This window comes from Rattus norvegicus, chromosome 2, assembly GCF_036323735.1.
Source record: "Rattus norvegicus strain BN/NHsdMcwi chromosome 2, GRCr8, whole genome shotgun sequence".
NCBI lineage: Eukaryota > Metazoa > Chordata > Mammalia > Rodentia > Muridae > Rattus > Rattus norvegicus.
The window spans coordinates 212970540-212990036 of record NC_086020.1 but is presented as its reverse complement, the minus strand read 5'-3'; the positions used below and the strand labels follow the sequence as shown (position 1 = coordinate 212990036).

The following is a 19497-nucleotide window of genomic DNA, read 5'->3' as shown; positions in this document are numbered from 1 at the left end:
GGGTGTCACACGGTAGCGGTCTCCCCACGACCTGTCCTTTTAAACACCCAGGTGCTTCTAGGTTGTGAGGTCAATGTCAGCCACTGAGGAGGGCTTCAGGAGTGTACAGTTGTGGAGATGCATAGCCCTGCACCCTGAGAAAGTCCTGTATTGAGATTGATGCCCCACTATTGCCCCCTTGAGGTTCTAGGTAGCTGCACTCATAATTTCCTTATGTACTGTGTCCGAACAATTATGCACCCAGTCCTGCCCGCTGTTTCCCCCACTGACATTTTCATGCTGTCTGCTTAGTATTTATTGAAAATCTATTATGTAGCGAAACATCAGAAAAGAACATTAAGTAACAGAGGGTATAAAGATGAGTAAAGATTCAAGATTCATATCTTGTGATCTAGTAAAGGTGTGAGGGAAGCGGAATGATTCGTCACAGAAGAGTTTACAAGGCCTTCAAGATGGCTACATGGGTGCTTACCACCAAGCCTGATGACCCAAATTTGCCCCCTGGGACCCCTGTGGTAGAAGAGAACGGACTCCATGCTTTTGGAAACCTCATTAGGTAGATGATTACTCCTGTCCCACCCTTGCATAGTCTTCTCTCTCTTGTCACAATCGCTAATCTACCTCTAGCGAGGCGCAACTAAAGGCTTTACCACACGTGTTCACTTTCCCTTGTTCCCTGTCAGCAGCAGATGCCGGGCCTCGGCCTCAGTGTTCCTCTCCCACAAGCCCTTGGGACTCCGGAACCATGGTTGGCCCGAGAAGTGCTGCTGGAAAGGGTTTATACGAAAAGACTATCTGTAGGCCCGACAGGGGAGACTACCTTGGAAAAGAAATCTGTTCCCCTTCTTTACTCAGTTTCGGTTAAAACTACTTAGCTTCGAGTTCTTGGTAAGCTCTGGTGTGAACTGCTGGAAGCCATGTATGCTGTAGTCTTCTGATGCCCCTGCAGCAACGGCGCTCATTAGCACCAGAGAGGGTGTCAGCGCTCCGCCCATGACGGAAGCTGTGTGAGGAGATTCTGAGATCTTGTGAGAAAACTTCAAGTAAACAAGACAAGAGTGTGTAATCTCTGTACCCGCATAACGTGGGTTGTTCTTGGAATATGCTTTCGTGCCCCTCACAGGTGCAGTGGATAGGAGTGAGTTCAGGTTACAGACAATTGGCTGTCATTACTCGTTTATGTGCCTCTATGCAAAAACATGTTTTTGCCATGTGTGGCTTGTCCTTGTGATTGTACACTTTATTCAGGTGACTCTTCCTGCTTTTTTAAAAAATCTTTTTTAATTTTTTATTTAAATTTTATTTATTATTTATTTATTTATTTACATCCCAAATGTTGCTTCCCCTCCCAGTCCCTCCTTCTCAGAGTCCCTCCCTCCCACCCCCCTTCATCATCTCCCACTGAGGCCAGACAGAACAGCCATGGAGGCTGAGCTGCTTGTCTGCCGCATACGTGCCTATGTGCCTGGGGCCTAGTTCCAGCCTGTGTATGTTTTTTGGTAAGTGACTCAGACTCTGAGAGCTCTCAGGGGTACAAGTTTGTTGATTCTGTTGGTCTTCCTGTGGGCTTCTCATCCCCTTCAGGGCCTTCAATCCTTCCCTTAACTCTTCCAGAAGTGTCCTGACTTCCGTCTAATGTTTGGCTGTGGGTGTGTCTGCATCTGTTTCAGATAAGTAGAGCTTCCCAAAGAAAGCTATGCTAGGCTCCTGTCTGCAACATAGTTTCATTAACTATGTCAGGGATTGGTGTTTGCCCATGGGATGGGTTTTGAGTTGGACCCGGTTGGCCTTTCCTTCAGTCTCTACTCTATCCCTGCATTTCTTTTAGACAGGACAAATTTTGAGTGGGTTGGTGTCCTTATCCCTCCCCTAGGGGTCCTGCCTGGCTACAGGAGGTGGCCTCTTCAGGTTCCATGTCCCCACTGTTAGGCATCTTGTCTAAGGTCACTTGCATTGACTCCTGGGAGCCTCCCCTATCCCAGGTCTCTGGGATTTCCTAGAGATTCTCCACTCCCCCCATCACCACCCTCAGCAGCTGCAGATTTCCATTTCTTAGGGCCCTCTGGGTCTCTCTCCTGTCTCTCCCCTCACCTGCCTCTACCTCCCCATTCCTCTCCCTCTCCCTCTCCCTCTCCCTCTCCCTCTCCCTCTCCCTCTCCCTCTCCCTCTCCCTCTCCTACCCAGTTCCCTCCCTCAGCCTCCTCTGACTATTTTGTTTCCCCTTTTAAATGTGGTTCAAGCACACATGCCCAATCCTTCCCTCTTGTTTAACTTATTTGGGTCTGTGTGGTATATCATAATATTCTATACTTTATAGCTAATATCCACTTATCAATGAGTACATACCATGCACATACTTAGTCACCAGGGAAATACAGATCAAAACGACACCAATCAGTATGGCTAAGATCAAAACCTCAAGGAACAGCACATGCTGGTGAGGATGTGGAGAAGGGAAACACTCCTCAACTGTTTGAAGGTTTGCAAACTTGTACAATCACTCGAAATCTACCTGGCAGTTTCTTAGAAAATTGGAAATAGTTCCACCTGAAGACCCAGATATACCACTCTTGGGCACATACACAAGAACACATGCCCCACTATGTTCTTAGCAGCCTTATTTGTAATAGCCAGAAACTGGAAAGAACCCGGATGTCCCTCAACCGAAGAATGGATACAGAAAATGTTGTTCAGATGACCCTTCTTACCCTCAGAGTATAAATTGTCTGATGCTCTGAATAAAGTAGCCTGTTGCATAGGACTTTAGTCTGCCTCAGTCTTAGACCCTGCTCTTCTTGATTCGCGCTGCCACTGGAATGGTGAACAGAGGAAGCCTTGGCTTCTCTACAAGGACGTACTAGGTGTAATAATCCAACAAGACTCATCCCTGCTCATCCATGTCCCTTCACCTCCTGTCCTTACTGTACCTGATGAGTAGGCACTCAAACATGCTACACCAAAAAGATGTCAAACTTACATACAGAGAATATCTGTGGATAGTCTTTACATGTATTACCTGTAGCTAATGCTTACATGCATTACTAGGTGGGTGTTTTCCTTAGCCCAACCGTATGAAGACTTTGATGCATGACATCACAGTGAGCCCAACTGTATGAAGACTTTGATGCATGGCATTACAGTGAGCTCATTCCCTTCCACTCCAGTGTTGCAGGACTTTTGTGACTACTAGTATAGCTGTGTCAATGGCTCTCATGGAAGCTCAACCCTCTGAGAAAGCCAGAAACTGTACCAGAGGCTGAACACTAATGACCTCTTGCCGAGCGGGAGATTAATGAGCAGAATAGCTCATCAGGAAGCTGCTTTTTATTCTTCCTCCCAAATAACACCCACACATCCATACCCCTCCCACTCCACAAAAGTAGATCCACTCAGAATGAAAATAATCGCTAAGGCCAAAGCCACTAGTCAGGGGTCTGGATGAAAAGGTGACTGTGTTCCAGTTTTGCCATCGGGAGTTCGGGTGAGCCGGTGAATATTTTGGTTTCCTCCAGCTCACTGCGGACTCCTCGTGTGCTTATTATCTGCTACTGCAGTGGGGTTGTTTATGTTAGCCAGGTGTTCAGATGATCCAGCGGGTAAAGGCTCCTGTGTCTCTAGCCGTCCGGATTTCCCTTCCAGCTACAAGGGAAAAACAACACAGAAGGAAATCAGACCTGTACGAGATCCCTGGGCATTTCTCATCCTGGGTTTTGGAGCAATAAATTTTTAGGTCTAAAAGAGTAACCACTGGCAGTTTCTGGAGGGCGCTTAGCTGAAGCACCTGGGATCATATCAGAACACCAAGTAGGCTGCCTGATTTCTTAACTGTGAATCTAAGTTCTATGGAATTATTACAGAGACTTACATGCCAGTGTGTGTTTACATCTTATAAGAAGGCTACACCCTTGGTACTCTTTCCAATGGATGTTTTGGAGACTATGTTCCCCACTCCCATGCTGGGCATCCAACCTAGGCCCTTGTATTAGACCAGGGCTTATACCATTGAGCTAAATCTCGAGACCTGGGTGTTTTTTTTAACCTTGCAAGTAACCTTGCTGGCTTAAAAGCCAAGAAATTATAACTTGAGTTTAGCCCTGAGTCTAGACTTCTCTTTGTCCAGTTTGTTCAGAGCTGGCTCCTAGGAAGAAGGGTCATTTTATTTGACTGGGGATATATGAATGCCAGTTGACTCTCATATATATATATATATATATATATATATATATATATATATATATATATATATTTCATGATAATGAATCTAGATCAAACTTGTGCATTAAGCATTTTTCTAACAAGCTTTCTAGCTAGAGACATATAATCTCCAATCATAAATTGTAGGCTACCTTCCTGATCCAATATCAGCTTTGGGGCGGGGAAGGAGAGGGCTGGAGATGGGCCTTTTCAGTCTATGCAAAATGTGGCTTGTCCAATGATCTGGTTTAAACACACAAACCCACCCGACTCCACCTCCACCCCAAGACAGGCTTTCTCTGTATAGCCCTGGCTGTCTTGAAACTCACTCTATAGACCAGGCTGACCTCAAACTCACAGAAATCCCCCACCTCTGCCTCCTGGGTACTAGGATTAAAAGAGTGTGCCATTGGCACCACCAGGAAGAAGTCAACAATTAAAGGTAGGCCTGAAACAGACTCTGAGATCTGTTTTCAGAAGAGAAGGGATGTGAAAACTTCATTTCCCATAGTGTTCGACTGAGACCGGTTCCTAATAGAGAACAGCTGGGACCACCTGAGGCCAAGCATGGAGGATTGTGGGTATGATATGGGCAGGTGGAGACGTGGCTTGGGCGGGCTCTTTGCAGAGCCTCACGAGAGCCTAGGAACACCTCAGGTCCAATTAGTCAGCGAGGTCCCTGAGCTAAGGCCCTTCCTAAGCAGTGGTTGGGAGAGAGCAATAGAAATACCTTGGCTTGCCAGCTGGCTCCGGCAGCCCGAGGGTGCAGAGGGAGGTCATAGGTCTCAGTCTGCTGTTTGGCGAAGTTTACAAATACCTGCAGGCAAGAGGAAAGTAAGTAGAAGGTTCCAGAACGATGAGGCCCTACACCACCTATGTGCTTTGCTCTGGTTTTCCCACAGCTGATGGCCAGCCCGCCTGGTGGAGCTTGTTTCCTCCTGTGGCTTGTCACAGGCCTCCGCAGTTGTGACCTGGACCAGGTTTGCCTCTTACACTCCTGAGCCTAAGAGCTTGCTGGAGGGTTCAAAAAGACATTGGGCATGCAAAACTGGGATCACCAAGGCAGCTGGCAGCATCCAGGGTCTCTAAAAACAACTGAGCAGCAGCAACTGCTCTCTGCTGTGTTCACAGGCAGTGTGGCGAGAACTCCTGCAGAAGGAATCCATTGTGACTGCCACCTGCCTAAGCTTCTCTACTCACCTTTGCTTTTCCAAATGGTCTTTAAGGATGTTTATTAAAAACAAAACAACAACAACAACAAAATAAATTTAAAAAGGGCCAACCCCTCAACAACGGAGAACTCAAATGTTCACCAATGAATGGATAAGTAAAATGTAAGCAAATATTCCTCCATCTTAAAAAGGAAGGCAGTTCTGAGTATGATACAGTGTGAGCGTGAACCCTTGGGTCACTATGTCAGTCACAAAATGACAATTACTATTCACTTACATGAGGAGCCTAGAGTAGTCAGGTTCATAGACAATAGAAGGACCTGAACAGGGAAGACACCAATAGACATGCTAATGTGGATTGTGGGGGAGCTCTGGTGGCCCCAACCCTACCCAAAAAACTATGCACCTCTAAGGAATGCCAAGGGAGAGCATAGCAGTTGGACAAAAACATTTACATGTAAGTAACATTACAAGGACTGATGAGGTTGTATTTATATGTTTAGGAATATGTGTGTGTATTTCTATATAACTATAGATAGAAAGATGATAGATGACAGATAGATGATAGATAGATATGTAGATAGGTAGATAGATCATAGATAGATAGTGTTGATAGATGATAGATGGACAGATAGATGATAGATAGATATCAATAATTTTATAGAAAGAAAGTAGACAGAGCCAGACATGTTAGCACGTGTAATCCAAGCACTAGGGAAGCTGAAGCAGGCTTGCATATGGTCCTGGGTTACACATAACAAAACCTTCAAAAATAATGTGAAATGGTAATTTCCAGGTACTGTCTGGGGAAGAAGAATGGGGATGAGCTGTTGGGAAGACAGCATTTCAGTAACTCAAGATGAGAAGAGTAAAGACAAGCTATGGAGACATCTCAGTCATTAACATATATTTAAATATGTTAATATTTAAATGCTTGTCAGGCTAGTATGGAGACCAGAGATCAGATCTTCAGGACCCACATAAATGCCTGGTAAGTATGGCAAACTACAATTATAGCCTTGGAGGGTGCAGACAGGAGATCCTTGGAGCAAGATGGCTCAGGAGAGCATTCACATTGTTGGAAAGCTCTGAGTTTGAGAGACCCTGCCTCAAAGAATAGGAGGAAGAGCAATTGAAGAAGATTCCTGATGTCAGCCTGTGGCCTCTACGTGCATATTTACACACACACACATGCTCACATGTATCTGCATACATGCAAACATGCACACACAGACACACATGAACACACACCAACATCACATTCACACTAATAAATAAATACCTACATAAAAAGCAAATGTTTATCCAAACTCACTGAGCCATACAGTTAAATATCTATTTGTTCTTTTCAAATTGCACGTGAAAAAGTTGGCTTGGAAAGAAAAAGAAATCAGCTACTGCCATAAAACAGCAAGCATGAAGAATAAGAAGAAGATGAAATAAAAAAAAATAGTCAGTGAAGTTTGTGGATGACTGAAACCATGTCTGAAATACCAGACTAAGGGACAGAGACTAACAGTGTGTTAAAACCGAGGACATCCTGCCTGCCTTCCATGTTACCACTGGCACCTAGTACCCTGAGTAGACTTGCCTGGTCCAGTGTGGTCTGGGTAACTGAGTACTCCTCGATGAGCAGGCTGTCCTTGTGGGAAATGAGCAGCTGGAAGATCCTGGCCAGGGAGGACGAGGGGACCTGGAACTGGAGCATGCTGTGGTGTCTCTCCCTCTGCACGCTGCCAGGAAAGTTGCCCTGGAAGAACTGCTCCACAGGATTCAAATCAGGAAGCAAGTCGTCCTTTGGGGATTTGATTTTCATTGTGACAATGTAGCCGTCTCCAAACCTAGCAAGTGAGCAGCGTGTACAGTACTGTAAGAGCTAAGGCAATCCCTAGACAAAGAGTACACTCATCAGGCATAATGGGGATTAGAAGCCCAAAGAATTGGCCTTCTATGCATGTTTAAAACTAGGAGCGAGAACCAAAATGTTTGCCATCAGTTTCTGGAGGTCTACATGTCTGTGTGGTGAAACTGGATGAACGTGCTTGCTGAAGTCCAAGATGACTGTAGCCCCCTGTAGAGGTCCTAGGCCCAGCGATAAAGTGCTAGGGCACTGAGCTCTATGTGGGGGAGACTGAGTGGCTTTTACATGATTTGTCAGGAAAGAAGGCTTGGGAAGGCACTACTTCCTGAGGAAAGTTCATGAAAGATATGGGCTTTGTTGTGGTCTGGATATGATACACTGCCTGAAGACTCGTGTATTAAAGTCCGTCCTGCAGCACTGATCAGAGGTAGGACCTTAAGGGGTCATACGATCATGAGGAACTCTCGAGTTATCAGTGGATGATTCCACTAGAGGTGGGACCCAGCTGAAGCAAGCAGATCATGGGGACATGTTTTTAAAAGATGTGTGTGTGTGCGCGCGTGCGCACATGCATGTGAGTGTGTGTGTTTCTCCCGCTCTCCTAGAATCTACTAAGGTAAGCAGGCTTCTCTATCACGCATTACCATCATGTTCATCATCATGATGTTCTGCCCCAGGCCCAAATCAATAGAACCAGGAGTCTTTCCTTCTTTTTCTCTTTTATTTATTTGTTTGTTTGTTTATTTATTTATTTATTTATTATGTAAACAGTGGCCTGCCTGTATATATGCCTGCAGGCCAGAAGAGGGCACCAGATCTCATTATAGATGGTCACAAGTCACCATGTGGCTGCCAGGAACTGAACTCAAGACCTCTGTAAGAGCAGTCAGTGCTCTTAACCTCTATGCCCATCTCTCCAGCCCCGCCTTTCCTTCTCTCTCTCTCTCTCTCTCTCTCTCTCTCTCTCTCTCTCTCTCTCTCTCTTTCTCTTATAAGTACACTGTATCTGTCTTCAGACACACCAGAAGAGGGCATCAGATCCCATTACAGATGGTTCTAAGTCACCACATGGTTGCTGGGATTTGAACTCAGGACCTCTGGAAGATTAATCTGTGCTCTTAACCACTGAGCCATCTCTCCAGCCCAACCTCTCCTTAAAGTTAAGTTTTTCTCTGGCATTTTGTTACAGTGATATAAAGCAGACCAACAATGATCCTCCTTCCTTCTCCTCACTAGGTTTGCTGGCCACCCTATGTGGATTAAGAATGGACCATCAGAAAGGGTGTGAATCATTGGCTAGTGACTGTGAAAACCTATGTTAAAGTTTACTGAAGAACTTCCTCTGTGAACTAGGGCTGTCTCTACAGTAAGAAACTAGTAGCCTTCCAGTCTCAGGAAATCAGCCATCGCTCCACACAGGAGCACCCTCCCCCTTATCTGGGCTATCATGAGGATATTGAGGAATGAGAGGAAAAGTGGAGGGATGTACTCTAGCAGTTAGGCATGAGGAGTTGCTGACACGGGCCTGGTTTTCTCATAGGCTGATGCTTTCATAGCTATCTGTGTAGTCTCCACATGGTGGTTACTGAAGAAATAAATCAGGGTCAAAACCCTTTGCCAGGGCTGGAGAGATGGCTCAGTGGTTAAGAGCACTGACTGCTCTTCCAGAGGTCCTGAGTTCAATTTCCAACAACCACGTGGTGGCTCACAACCATCTGTAATGGGATCTGATGCCCTCTTCTGGTGTGTCTAAAGACAGTTACAGTGTACTCATCTATAATAAATAAATAAATAAATACATAAATACATAAATAAATACATAAATACATAAATACATAAATACATAAATACATAAATACCTTTGCCAAACCCACCATATATATTAGATCTTTCCACCCCTGTGAAGAATGGCGGTTATCATGAAACATGGTTCATGAACTCCCCAAGATGTGGATCTCAGCACCAGCTAGCTTGACAGCTTATATCCTGGGTTCATCATAAGCATATTAAATATATTCTAATATGCCTGGGGAAGAGTGACAAGTATAAATCTACTCTTCCCCCGATATATTAGGATGTGAGAAGCGATGCTGTTATAATAATCTCATTTTAATGAATTCTTAGCTTTAGTTTACAAGTTATAAGTAATAAGGAATTACCTTTAACCATTTATAAGTTTATGGTTACAAGGTAATATTGCTCAAGATTACTGTATTATTAGTTTGTCACATGACATGTGGTCATTTTTTAAAAACTGAACCAGATATAATATTCTAGAAAGAAAAACTGGTTCTCAAGCTGTTTGATCTTTTGTTCATTCCTATGTTGGTTGTAGACCCCTCATGAAATGTGCCATGGGTCCTGGATCTGTAGAGAAATGCAGGCTGATACTGGGTCAATGACAGTGGCCCTCCCCCATGCCAGCCAGGCTCTGTAAATGTCCCAGTCAGAACTCTCCTATCCAGAGACTCCTGTGAACTTCCAACCACAAGCAATTAGCCCAGTACAGAACATCTCATCAGCTTTCTCCATCTGCCTCTAGAGAGTCTGGACCAGCTATCACCAGCCAATGTCTGTGGAATGAGAGGCACGTGTCCCAAATGTCTCATGATGAACTCAAGGCCTGGATAAACCCGTAGAGTGTAGTAAAAGGTAGCCCCTCCATCTGCTTACTTGTACTTGAGGTGTTGAATGGTGCCCATGCACTGAAAGGTGCCCTTCACCATGATGGCCAGCCTCGTGCACAGTGCTTCACACTCTTCCATGCTGAAAGCAGGAGAGAGGACGTGAGACAGAAGGTGGGGGGTGCTCCTTCCTCCCCCGACCTCCCCGGGGATCTCTTGCCTGTGGGAGGTGAGCACCACGGCTCTCCCTTGTCTGATGATGTTCACAATGGTATTCCACAGCATGCGGCGGGCCTGTGGATCCATCCCTGTTGTGGGCTCATCCTGTGGAGTAGGAGAGAAAGCAGGGATATGTGGACATGTGGACATGTGTCCATCACGACATCCTTCCTGGGCTAAACAGACAAGTGCACAACCACTTCCCAGCAAGCAAAGCAGAGCCATGTCTTGTAGGACGCAAAGGCAGAAGGGGAATCAGAGAGTTCAGAAACACGGTATACACCTATAGATCTGTGTCAGCTTTGAACTAGGGTTAGGACTATAGAAATAAAGAAATAGGATAGTGATGATATAACAATGACAATGATTAATAAAGGCAATAGCAGAGGGAGGGGGATGTTTGCCCGGAAACCGGGAAAGGGAATAACACTCGAAATGTATATAAGAAATACTCAAGTTAATAAAAAAAAAAAAAAAAAAGGCAATAGCAGAATTATCCTTAGGAAGGGTCAGGGGAGTGAGATAGCCCAGGTAACTTTACAGTCCCCTCTATGTCCTGTGCCATTTAAAACCCAGACTGAATGGACTCAGGGACTCTACTGTGGTCCATTTCACGTGAGGGTCCCCGGAGCCTGTGACTGAAGCCACTGCTCCAGTCCACCGAAGGCAGAGTGTACTGCGACCAAACACTTGGCTAATTTGCCTTAAAGGGACGATGTGTGAGGGATCCAGACAAAAGCAAACTGTTGTCTTTCTAGAGCTGCAATCCCTGAATTAATTTTCCCAACTCGGGACACGCAGCGACATTTCCACTCTGCAGGACACGCTGCCTCACCAGCAGCAGCAGGGGCGGGCAGCCGGTGAGTGCTATGGCCGTGGAGAGTTTCCTCTTATTGCCTCCACTGTAGGTGCCCGCTAGGCGGTCAGCGTAGAGAGACAAGCCCAGGCTTTGGATGCCCCAGTTGGCAACCTAGGAAAAGAGAAGAAACGTCAGCTGGTGGCTGATGAACAAGGAAGGCCCCAGGAACGGGCACTGCTCAAGGCTATGTTCCCAGATGTCATCCTGCTGGACAGAGATCTGTGTGGCAGGGCCATCTGCTGGCTGCTATCCACCAGCACATACTTTAAGGTAGTTTTTCTACCCTTGACCTTTGGTTTCACTAAGGTGGCTTCCTGAGTTCTGCAGCCCTCTTGGAAAGAACCTGCAGCCTTCCAAAGACTTCGTTTCTCACCAAGGTCTCTTTGAGAATACAGTGCACCCCAAACCCATTGGCTCTATCCCCCCTAGCAGGGACAGGTTTGTAACCTTCTTGTGCATCTAATGAATGTTTGCAGAGCATCCAGCATGAGCCAGGCAGGCACTGTAGTAGGCACTGTGGTGGGGTGAACAGTGTGGTATGCTGCCATTGCTGTTATACTTCCCAGGTCAGAGGTGACAGATTTTTTTTATTTATTTTTTTTTCTTTTCTATTTTTCGGAGCTGGGGACCAAACCCAGGGCCTTGCGCTTGCTAGGCAAGCGCTCTACCACTGAGCTAAATCCCCAACCCCGACAGATTTTTATTTTAAACAAAATAGATGATGGACTGGAACCATGTGTTGAGGGACCCCAACGGGGAACTGAGGATTTGTGAGTGCATGTGTGTGTGTGTGCATGCAAGTGTGCGTGTGTGGGTAAGCACAAACACGTGCCCGTATTCATACCCAGGAACATACTCAAAATGTTCTGAGACATGCTCACCCTGAAGGCAGCTCTGTGATTCACTTCCCTTCTTTAGCCCTATACTTAGATGTCACTTCCTGTGCACCTTCCTCGCTTCCTGTGAGCCTTTACCTGAACCAGCCACTCTATGGACAAACACAAACCTCTTCCCAACAATCGTCTTCTGCTTAATTTTCCTCTCAGAACTTGCCGCTCTCTAAGTCACTGAATATTTTACTTAATCTGTTGTTATCCTACCTCTAGGATGCAGTCTTCATTTTAAACTTGTGATTTGGAAATGGTTTCAAGTGCCATCCCCCAGCCCCAATGTGTACATGTGTGTGGGAGTGTCATGCACCAGCCTAGTTCACATTTGCCTCAGCACACATGTGATGGACAGGAGACAACCTTGAAAGATGTTCCTCCCCTTCCTCTTTGTTTGAGACAGGGTCTCTTAACTTTTCACTGCTATATATGACAGGCTAGGTGGCCAGTGAGCTTGGAGCATTCTCCCGCTCCCCTCCCATCTGCCCGTTAGGAGCGCTGCGTTTACAGACATGCACCACCACACCTGACTTTATCTAGATCTGGGCATTCAAACTCAGGCCTCTGTTTGCATGAGTGTTTTACTCATGTAGTCATGTTTGTAGCCCTCGTTGTGTTTCTTTAGCACCCTGTGATCAGGGACATTTCCACAGACTTTGATATTCAAAGCACACAATCCCTCTTTCTCACCTTCCTTTAAAAGGAATGTTATTTCTTTAGATTTTGTCTGATTCTTTTTAGTAAGACTCGGGCTGTACGCTGTCAGTCAGAATTCTTGTGAAGTTGTGGCCTTCCAGGGTATCATATCTGGGAGCATTCTACATGACATTCATTTTGTTCCTCTAATTGACATGTCATCTAAGTTTTTACTGAAAAATTACATACCTACTTGGAAACCAATAAGCAACTTATACAGGTGCTATTTTAGACTACATAAACTATTTAATTTCTCATCTGCAAACTTCCCTGACTGTCTGTTGATGACTGCAGTCTTCAATATGGTGTCTAACTTAGGGTTTCTATTATTGCAATATGGAGTCTAAAACAATAGCTCAGACAGTGAAGCGCTTTGTCCCACTCTACCTTGCCCACGACTAAGGATAAATACCCTACTATCTGCAGGATTATTTAAAACAGAGTAATTTATTTCCACTTATATTGACTGTCAGGCTTTCTCTCTCTCTTTCTACTTTTTAATCTCCAGTCTTATTCTTACTGATGCAGTCTTAGTTCTGAATCTGTAGAACATACACGCACCTGTATGAGTCAAAGCTAAACAAAAGGATAACCTCAGAGAACCATTACTCCCTCCCATCTGCCCTTCACCCCAATTTCCTCTTAATATCATAATCATTGTTGTCTGGTGTGCTGGTTTACCCCTCGGAGGTTCTATCGGTAAAGCTAAGCACCTGCACGTCCACCTCTTGTTTTCCTATTTCTTACATAAAAGCAGCGTCCCACATATTCACCTTCACACCTTGCGTGTTCTCACACAGTAATACTAGAAATAACTCTGACAATAAGTCCATAACAGGCTGCAGAGGCCATCCTTCTTCTCTTCCTGGAGCAGCATCAGAATGTCACATGTATCATCCAGTTGACTACGTCTAAACATTTAGGTGATGTCAGGCACTTTGCAATCCCAAGTGGAATGAGTAACCTTGTGCATAAGCATTTTGTACTGTGATGTGGATCGTCAGGCTAAATCTCCAGAATGCTGATTTGTTGGTTCTTGTACACAGTGAATGCAGATACTGATTTCTGTGCCCTGAGATCTGGCATGGATGAGGGCATTATTATGAATATTGAAGAATCTCCTGCATCAAGGTGGCCTAAACGATGTTCCTCAATTATCTCTGATTGGTTAGTAAAGGCTGAACAGCCAATGACTGGGCAGAGGAGATAGGAAGGCTGGACTTCTGATCCCAGCTAGGGGACCAAGGAGAAGAGTCAGGGAGAAGGAGTCCACCATGAAGTAGACGAGTGTCCAGAAGAAGAGCCATGAGGCAGGTGAAGGAAGAAGACGGTCACCAATGGTCACCAAGTGAGTTCTCCATGAGCACAGACAACTACAGCAGAGCAAGCTAAGGAGAGACTGAATGCAACTAACTTGGGCATGAGGCTGGGAAATAGCCAGGTACCATAGAGGGTTATAAATATCTGCTCAGCTACTGTGCTTAGAACCTCTTGAGTAAATGTGTAAGTTTCTATCTTAATTATTTGGGAACTAGCTGGGTTAGAAAAGAAAACTGCCACTTTTAAATTTCATCCTTACTGACAGATGGGTTATAGGACAAATGTATGTATCACCAGATAGACTCCAGGGCAAGAGTTTACTGTGCATGTGTTCATTTTGATGGCTGCCATGTCTGGCTTCTAGGGGAGGACTTGGCACATAGTAGACGTGGCCATTTACTGGAATGGGTGGATAGTGTGCCCAGTTTTCTGTTTCTAAATGATTGCATTCCATAAAGTAGGCAGATAGTTTGCCAACCCCCCACGTGGCCACAACAAACTGTTTTTCACCTTCTCAATTTCCTTCGATGGCACACCCCGCAGCCTGGCATAGAGGTAGAGATGTTCCCGGCCTGTGAGTAGGTCATCAATTGCATCGAATTGAGGACAGTAGCCCATGTTTTGATGAACATCAGAAATATTAGTTAAAATGCTGCAAGAAGAAAGAGGAATTAGTGAGTTTCCTTCATAGAGGGGGTGACCAGGGAGCAGGGGCCAGAGAGTCTTTGGCCCCGGGGCAAGACCTTCTCCATTTTAGAAACACACAGAATTTGGAAATCAAAGTGGGGATCCTTCAGTTAGAAACATGAATTTCCGGAGTGCTGAGCTTTAATTAGTTGGATTTTTTGAGGTTCCACAGCTGAGATGAATTGAATACCTGACACTTGAGTGAGTAGGTTGGATCTCCTGGCTTGAGGGCTTAGAAGCAAAGGTTTAAGAGTTGATCCTATCAAGGCTCGGTGTCCCAGTGTAGGGGATTGTCAGGGCGGGAAGGAGGGAGGAAGTGGGTGGGTGGGTGATGGAGTAGGCTTACAGAAGCAGGGGGTAGGGGTGGGATAGCGGGTTTCTGGAGGGGAAACCAGGAAATGGGATAACATTTAAAATGTGAATAAAAAAGGCATTTAAATTAAAAAATATTTTTAAAAATGATCAATGAATCGTCAGTAAATCTTAATCCCTTCCAGACATTTTTGGGTAGCTTGGAATAGGTGATATTTCCCAGTTTAAGGAAACATCTTTCCCTGTATTTAATCACAGACAAAGGGAGATAATCAAGATAGCTACCCAGGGAAAGGAGACTGGCAAACAACAGAATATGTTTCTATCTTCCCAGATAAGGGATCTGCTTAATCCCTTATCAAGGACAAAAACCTGTGCATAGAGCATGTTGTCCAATCACCTTTGTCTAACCACTTACAGATTGGAGCTTATTAATAAAGGGTAGCTATAACAGGATGGGATACAGAGTCCAGGGCATTTCCCCATTGTCACAAAGGTCACTCAAAGTACAGGTAGGACAGTTGAAACCACTCAGGGGAAACAAGAAGGAACCTTTCCAAATTCACAGAAATTTTCCCACCTGCAAGCCCCAGTCTTTAAATCTTTGTTTCTCTCTAAATTGCAGCTCAGTTTTACCACAGGGTACAGCAGGCTGCGTCTCATCTGTACTAAAACTGGTGTTGCCCAGTAACTTCTTATTATATCTGCCACTGAGCCCTCTCTCCATAGTTCCTGTTGTCACCACTGTATTTCCTTGGTGGCCAATAGCTGGGTGGCAGGTGAAGTGTACTCGGCCACCACCAGGCTCTGTCTTTGTCAGTGTGTTTGCTTAGCATCCACCAGACATGACCATGGAGGGCTGGGATCCCAGATTCATCTTACCAGAGTCCCAGAGGAATGCTCAAGACTCCCCCTGCTTGTTGGGCTGTGTTGAGCAGGGCTCTTGGGTAAAGGAAGGGGGTCTTAGTCAAGCAGATGTTGGGGAGCTGTCAACAATGTCTGTCTCCACTAACAAACCAGAATGGAGTGCTGTGAGCACTCTCTATATGTGGGTGCTGTGAGCGCTCTCTATATGTGGGTGCTGTGAGTGCACTCTATATGTGGGTGCTATGAGCACTCTCTATAAGTGGGTGCTGTGAGCACTCTCTATATGTGGGTGCTGTGAGTGCATTCTATATGTGGGTGCTGTGAGCACTCTCTATATGTGGGTGCTGTGAGCACTCTCTATATGTGGGTGCTGTGAGTGCACTCTCTATGTGGGTGCTGTGAGCACTCTCTATATGTGGGTGCTGTGAGCACTCTCTATATGTGGGTGCTGTGAGCGCACTCTCTATTTGTGGGTGCTGTGAGCGCACTCTCTATATGTGGGTGCTGTGAGTGCACTCTCTATGTGGGTGCTGTGAGCACTCTCTATATGTGGGTGCTGTGAGCACACTCTCTATTTGTGGGTGCTGTGAGCGCACTCTCTATATGTGGGTGCTGTGAGTGCACTCTATATGTGGGTGCTGTGAGCACTCTCTATATGTGGGTGCTGTGAGCACACTCTCTATTTGTGGGTGCTGTGAGCGCACTCTCTATATGTGGGTGCTGTGAGTGCACTCTATATGTGGGTGCTGTGAGCGCCCTCTCTATATGTGGGTGCTGTGAGCGCTCTCTATATGTGGGTGCTGTGAGCACTCTCTATATGTGGGTGCTGTGAGCACACTCTCTATTTGTGGGTGCTGTGAGCGCACTCTCTATTTGTGGGTGCTGCTGTACAGGAGCAGACAGCAAAGAGGCAAACCATTCTCTTTCCTGCTTTTGTGGGACAATGGACAGTGACAGGAAACCGCACGGTTGAGCAGGTTCAGAGTCTCTGGGACCCAGGCACCTGCCTGACATGGTAGGCGGTCCCTGCTCCCTACTAGATTCGTGGCCTGGAACACATGCCACACTCCACACATAGGAAACCTGGGTCCCAGCCAAAAAAGAGTTCTCCATGCTAATGAGGCCCTGAGGATTTGGCCCATAAGCTTCCATTCCCAGATATTCCTCCCAGCAAAGAGTAGTGTTTAATCTCTGGTCCACCCTGAGCTGTTGGTATGTATCCATTCTCCACAACGAGCAGTCAGTAAATGGTATGGATAAACACTGACTGTCTTCTTTCATCAAGAATTGTAGTGGCACGCATGAAGAAAGCCTTCAACTACTGAGCTGCTGCCTTAGTCTCCTGCAGAAGGCCTCTCTGCACTCCCAGACAACTATCCCTAAGCTAAGGACTTTCACTAATCAGCTAAGTTCCTCATCCTCAGCCCACAGCCCCTCCCACATCTCAGCTCCTTCCCAACTCTGAACGACCCAGCAGCGCCTGCCTGGATGGATGTCCAGGAGTTTGGCAGCCTCTGGTCCCGGGCTGTGGATCCTTGACACTTTGTTCTGTACTCCAGCTACAACTGGACACCCAGAAGCTTAGGAACCCCGGCTTCAGCCTCCCACATCCTAGGCTGTGTTTTCCCATGCCCTGAGAGGTGCCTCGGTACTTTGCTAAGCCCAGCCCCTGACAGGGTAAATGTAGTCTAGCAGCTATGCCCAGTACCCCAGCAACAGGGTGGAACATGGACCCACATGCTCTGTTGCATACAGTAGCAGTCCCTTTAAACTCTCATTGTTATAGAAGCTAAAACACAGGCCAACTTTCTCTTTCTCAGCTTCCCTTGGTCTGATGAGAACAAGGATTGGCACACAAATGCTTAATGCTGATGAGGTCCTCCTGAAGTCCCTTAGATGAGGACCTCCATTCTGAAACTCAACCCAGGGAAAGGATCTATCAACCTAGGAGTTCTTAACCTGGGATTCAGAGGCTGCAGTGGGACCACAGATGTACCCCAGGGCTCAGTAAACCCCTCAGAACTACGTAAGCTGCCAGGAAGGAGAGAGGGAAGAACGTACAGGGCTCATCAGTTGCTCAAAGGAGTCTACAGCCCAAAGAGATGAAGAACTGTTGACTTAGTGTTTTCTAGAACTTTCTAGGAATTCATGCTAAGAGCACACTCCCAACCATTACATTTTAGTTTGGCTTTTCTAGTGTATCTATGACTTGTGTATTGTTGAACCATATTCTGTGGTAGGCCCCCTTCTCTGTATTGATCTTTCTGGGTCTAGGAGTTACAAAGGCATATTGACACTGGATGGCTTTCCATATGCTAGGACAAGGACATGGCCTGTGGGGACACCCTGCCACAGGAAGGGCAGAGCACTCACCTCTTGCCTGCTATGGTAGCATCCCCTGATGTCACTGTGGTGTCCCCAGTGAGCATCTTGAATGTGGTGGTTTTGCCTGCACCATTCACTCCCAGGAGGCCAAAGCACTAGGAGAAAACAGAGAATAGGAGTTGCTCTAGTGACGAAGGACATCTTCATTGCCAGACTCCAGGCCAGTGTGAGAGCTAGGAGAATCATCTTAGACCTGCCTCTGCCATTACTGAGATTATTGGTCATGTGTGGGTACCAACACAAAACATATCTAATCCTAACCGACATGGGCACTAACTGTGTAACACGCTGGCTTTGATGACTTAGAACAAGAACCAAAACAAAAGAAAAATATCTCAGTAATATTTTATATTAATTACACATCGAAATTATATTTTGGGCATATTGTATAAAATAAAAAAAGTAAATTTAATGCCACCTGCTGCCATATCTAGTAGAAAGTTTGACTTTCGTTAGACTTTTACTGTCCAGCTCTGCTTAGAGGGAGAAGATTCGTGGTAGAGGGCTGATTCTTCTCGAGAGCTATTTCATGTCCGTTGGTATGGTACCCACCTCCCCAGGGTGGACGCCGACACATAACCGATCTACTGCTGGACTGGAGGAGCCTGAGTAAACCTGTAAAATTCAAAGAAACTGGGCTGAAGACGGAGACAAGGGTAGAGCAGGCCAGAGGAGTGAGAGCAAAAGGCAGCACAGAGTAGTTTGGAAGAAAGCCGCAGACACTACGAAGGCTACACATTAACACGGCACTGGGAGAGGAGTCTCGGCACAGAGTGCCATGTGGAGGGTGAACCATGCCCTGCACAAACAGAGCAGGCAACACGTGCCAATGCTCAGTTGGAGAAGCTCTTCTGGAGGCCCCACAGCACCCAGCAGGGACAATATCGTGGGAAATAGGTGGTCCCAGGAGGCAAGTGACAATTCCGGGATGGCACGGTGCTCCTGCACCAACTGTGTGCCCAGCCTGCAACTCCAAGAAAACATCGCCCACACCCGCTCCTCACCTTGGTTAGTTCGTTTAGCTTTAAGATGTCACTTTTACTTCCTCCACTCATAACTCTTTGCCTTTCTTCAGCCACATCATCATCTTCATCAAAAACGGGCTCTCTAGCAGGCTCAGCGATCCTAGAGGAAGGGGCATGAGCAGGACCGTGCTGGGTGTGCAGTAACTGTCACGCTGTCCTTGCCCCAACGGCCCTTTCGGTTACCCACTTTTACTCCTCTAGACTTCTTTCCTCTAAGTCTAGTCTAAAAGTGGTTCCTGTCAGGAGGGACACTAGGCAGAAAGGTCAAGGGCTTCCGCTGACATTCTCTCTTGCTGCCATCCTCCTCTTCATGCATGACCGTATGTTTGCCCCTGGATCTCGCTGAGCCTGGCTTTCTTCAACCACATGAAGGGGAGGGAAGAAGGCTG

General features: G+C 46.1%; 1 protein-coding gene across 2 annotated transcripts in view; it reads right to left on the bottom strand.

Moving 5' to 3' along the window:
• Positions 1–3306: 3306 nt before the first annotated feature.
• The window catches only part of Abca4 (ATP binding cassette subfamily A member 4), a 137261-nt gene continuing 121070 nt past the window's right edge, over positions 3307–19497 (bottom strand). Inside the window, exons 41-50 of one of the 2 annotated variants that reach the window (XM_063281945.1) lie at positions 19088–19208; positions 18636–18698; positions 18072–18178; positions 14343–14484; positions 10906–11040; positions 10072–10175; positions 9901–9993; positions 6958–7207; positions 4925–5011; positions 3307–3639 (exon numbers count right to left, since the gene is read on the bottom strand). In XM_063281945.1, coding sequence (XP_063138015.1) covers positions 3514–3639; positions 4925–5011; positions 6958–7207; positions 9901–9993; positions 10072–10175; positions 10906–11040; positions 14343–14484; positions 18072–18178; positions 18636–18698; positions 19088–19208 — 1228 coding nt within the window. In that variant the 3' untranslated portion in view covers positions 3307–3513. The remainder of the gene's footprint in view (positions 3640–4924; positions 5012–6957; positions 7208–9900; positions 9994–10071; positions 10176–10905; positions 11041–14342; positions 14485–18071; positions 18179–18635; positions 18699–19087; positions 19209–19497) is intronic. The other variant, NM_001107721.1, reaches the window with a different exon arrangement.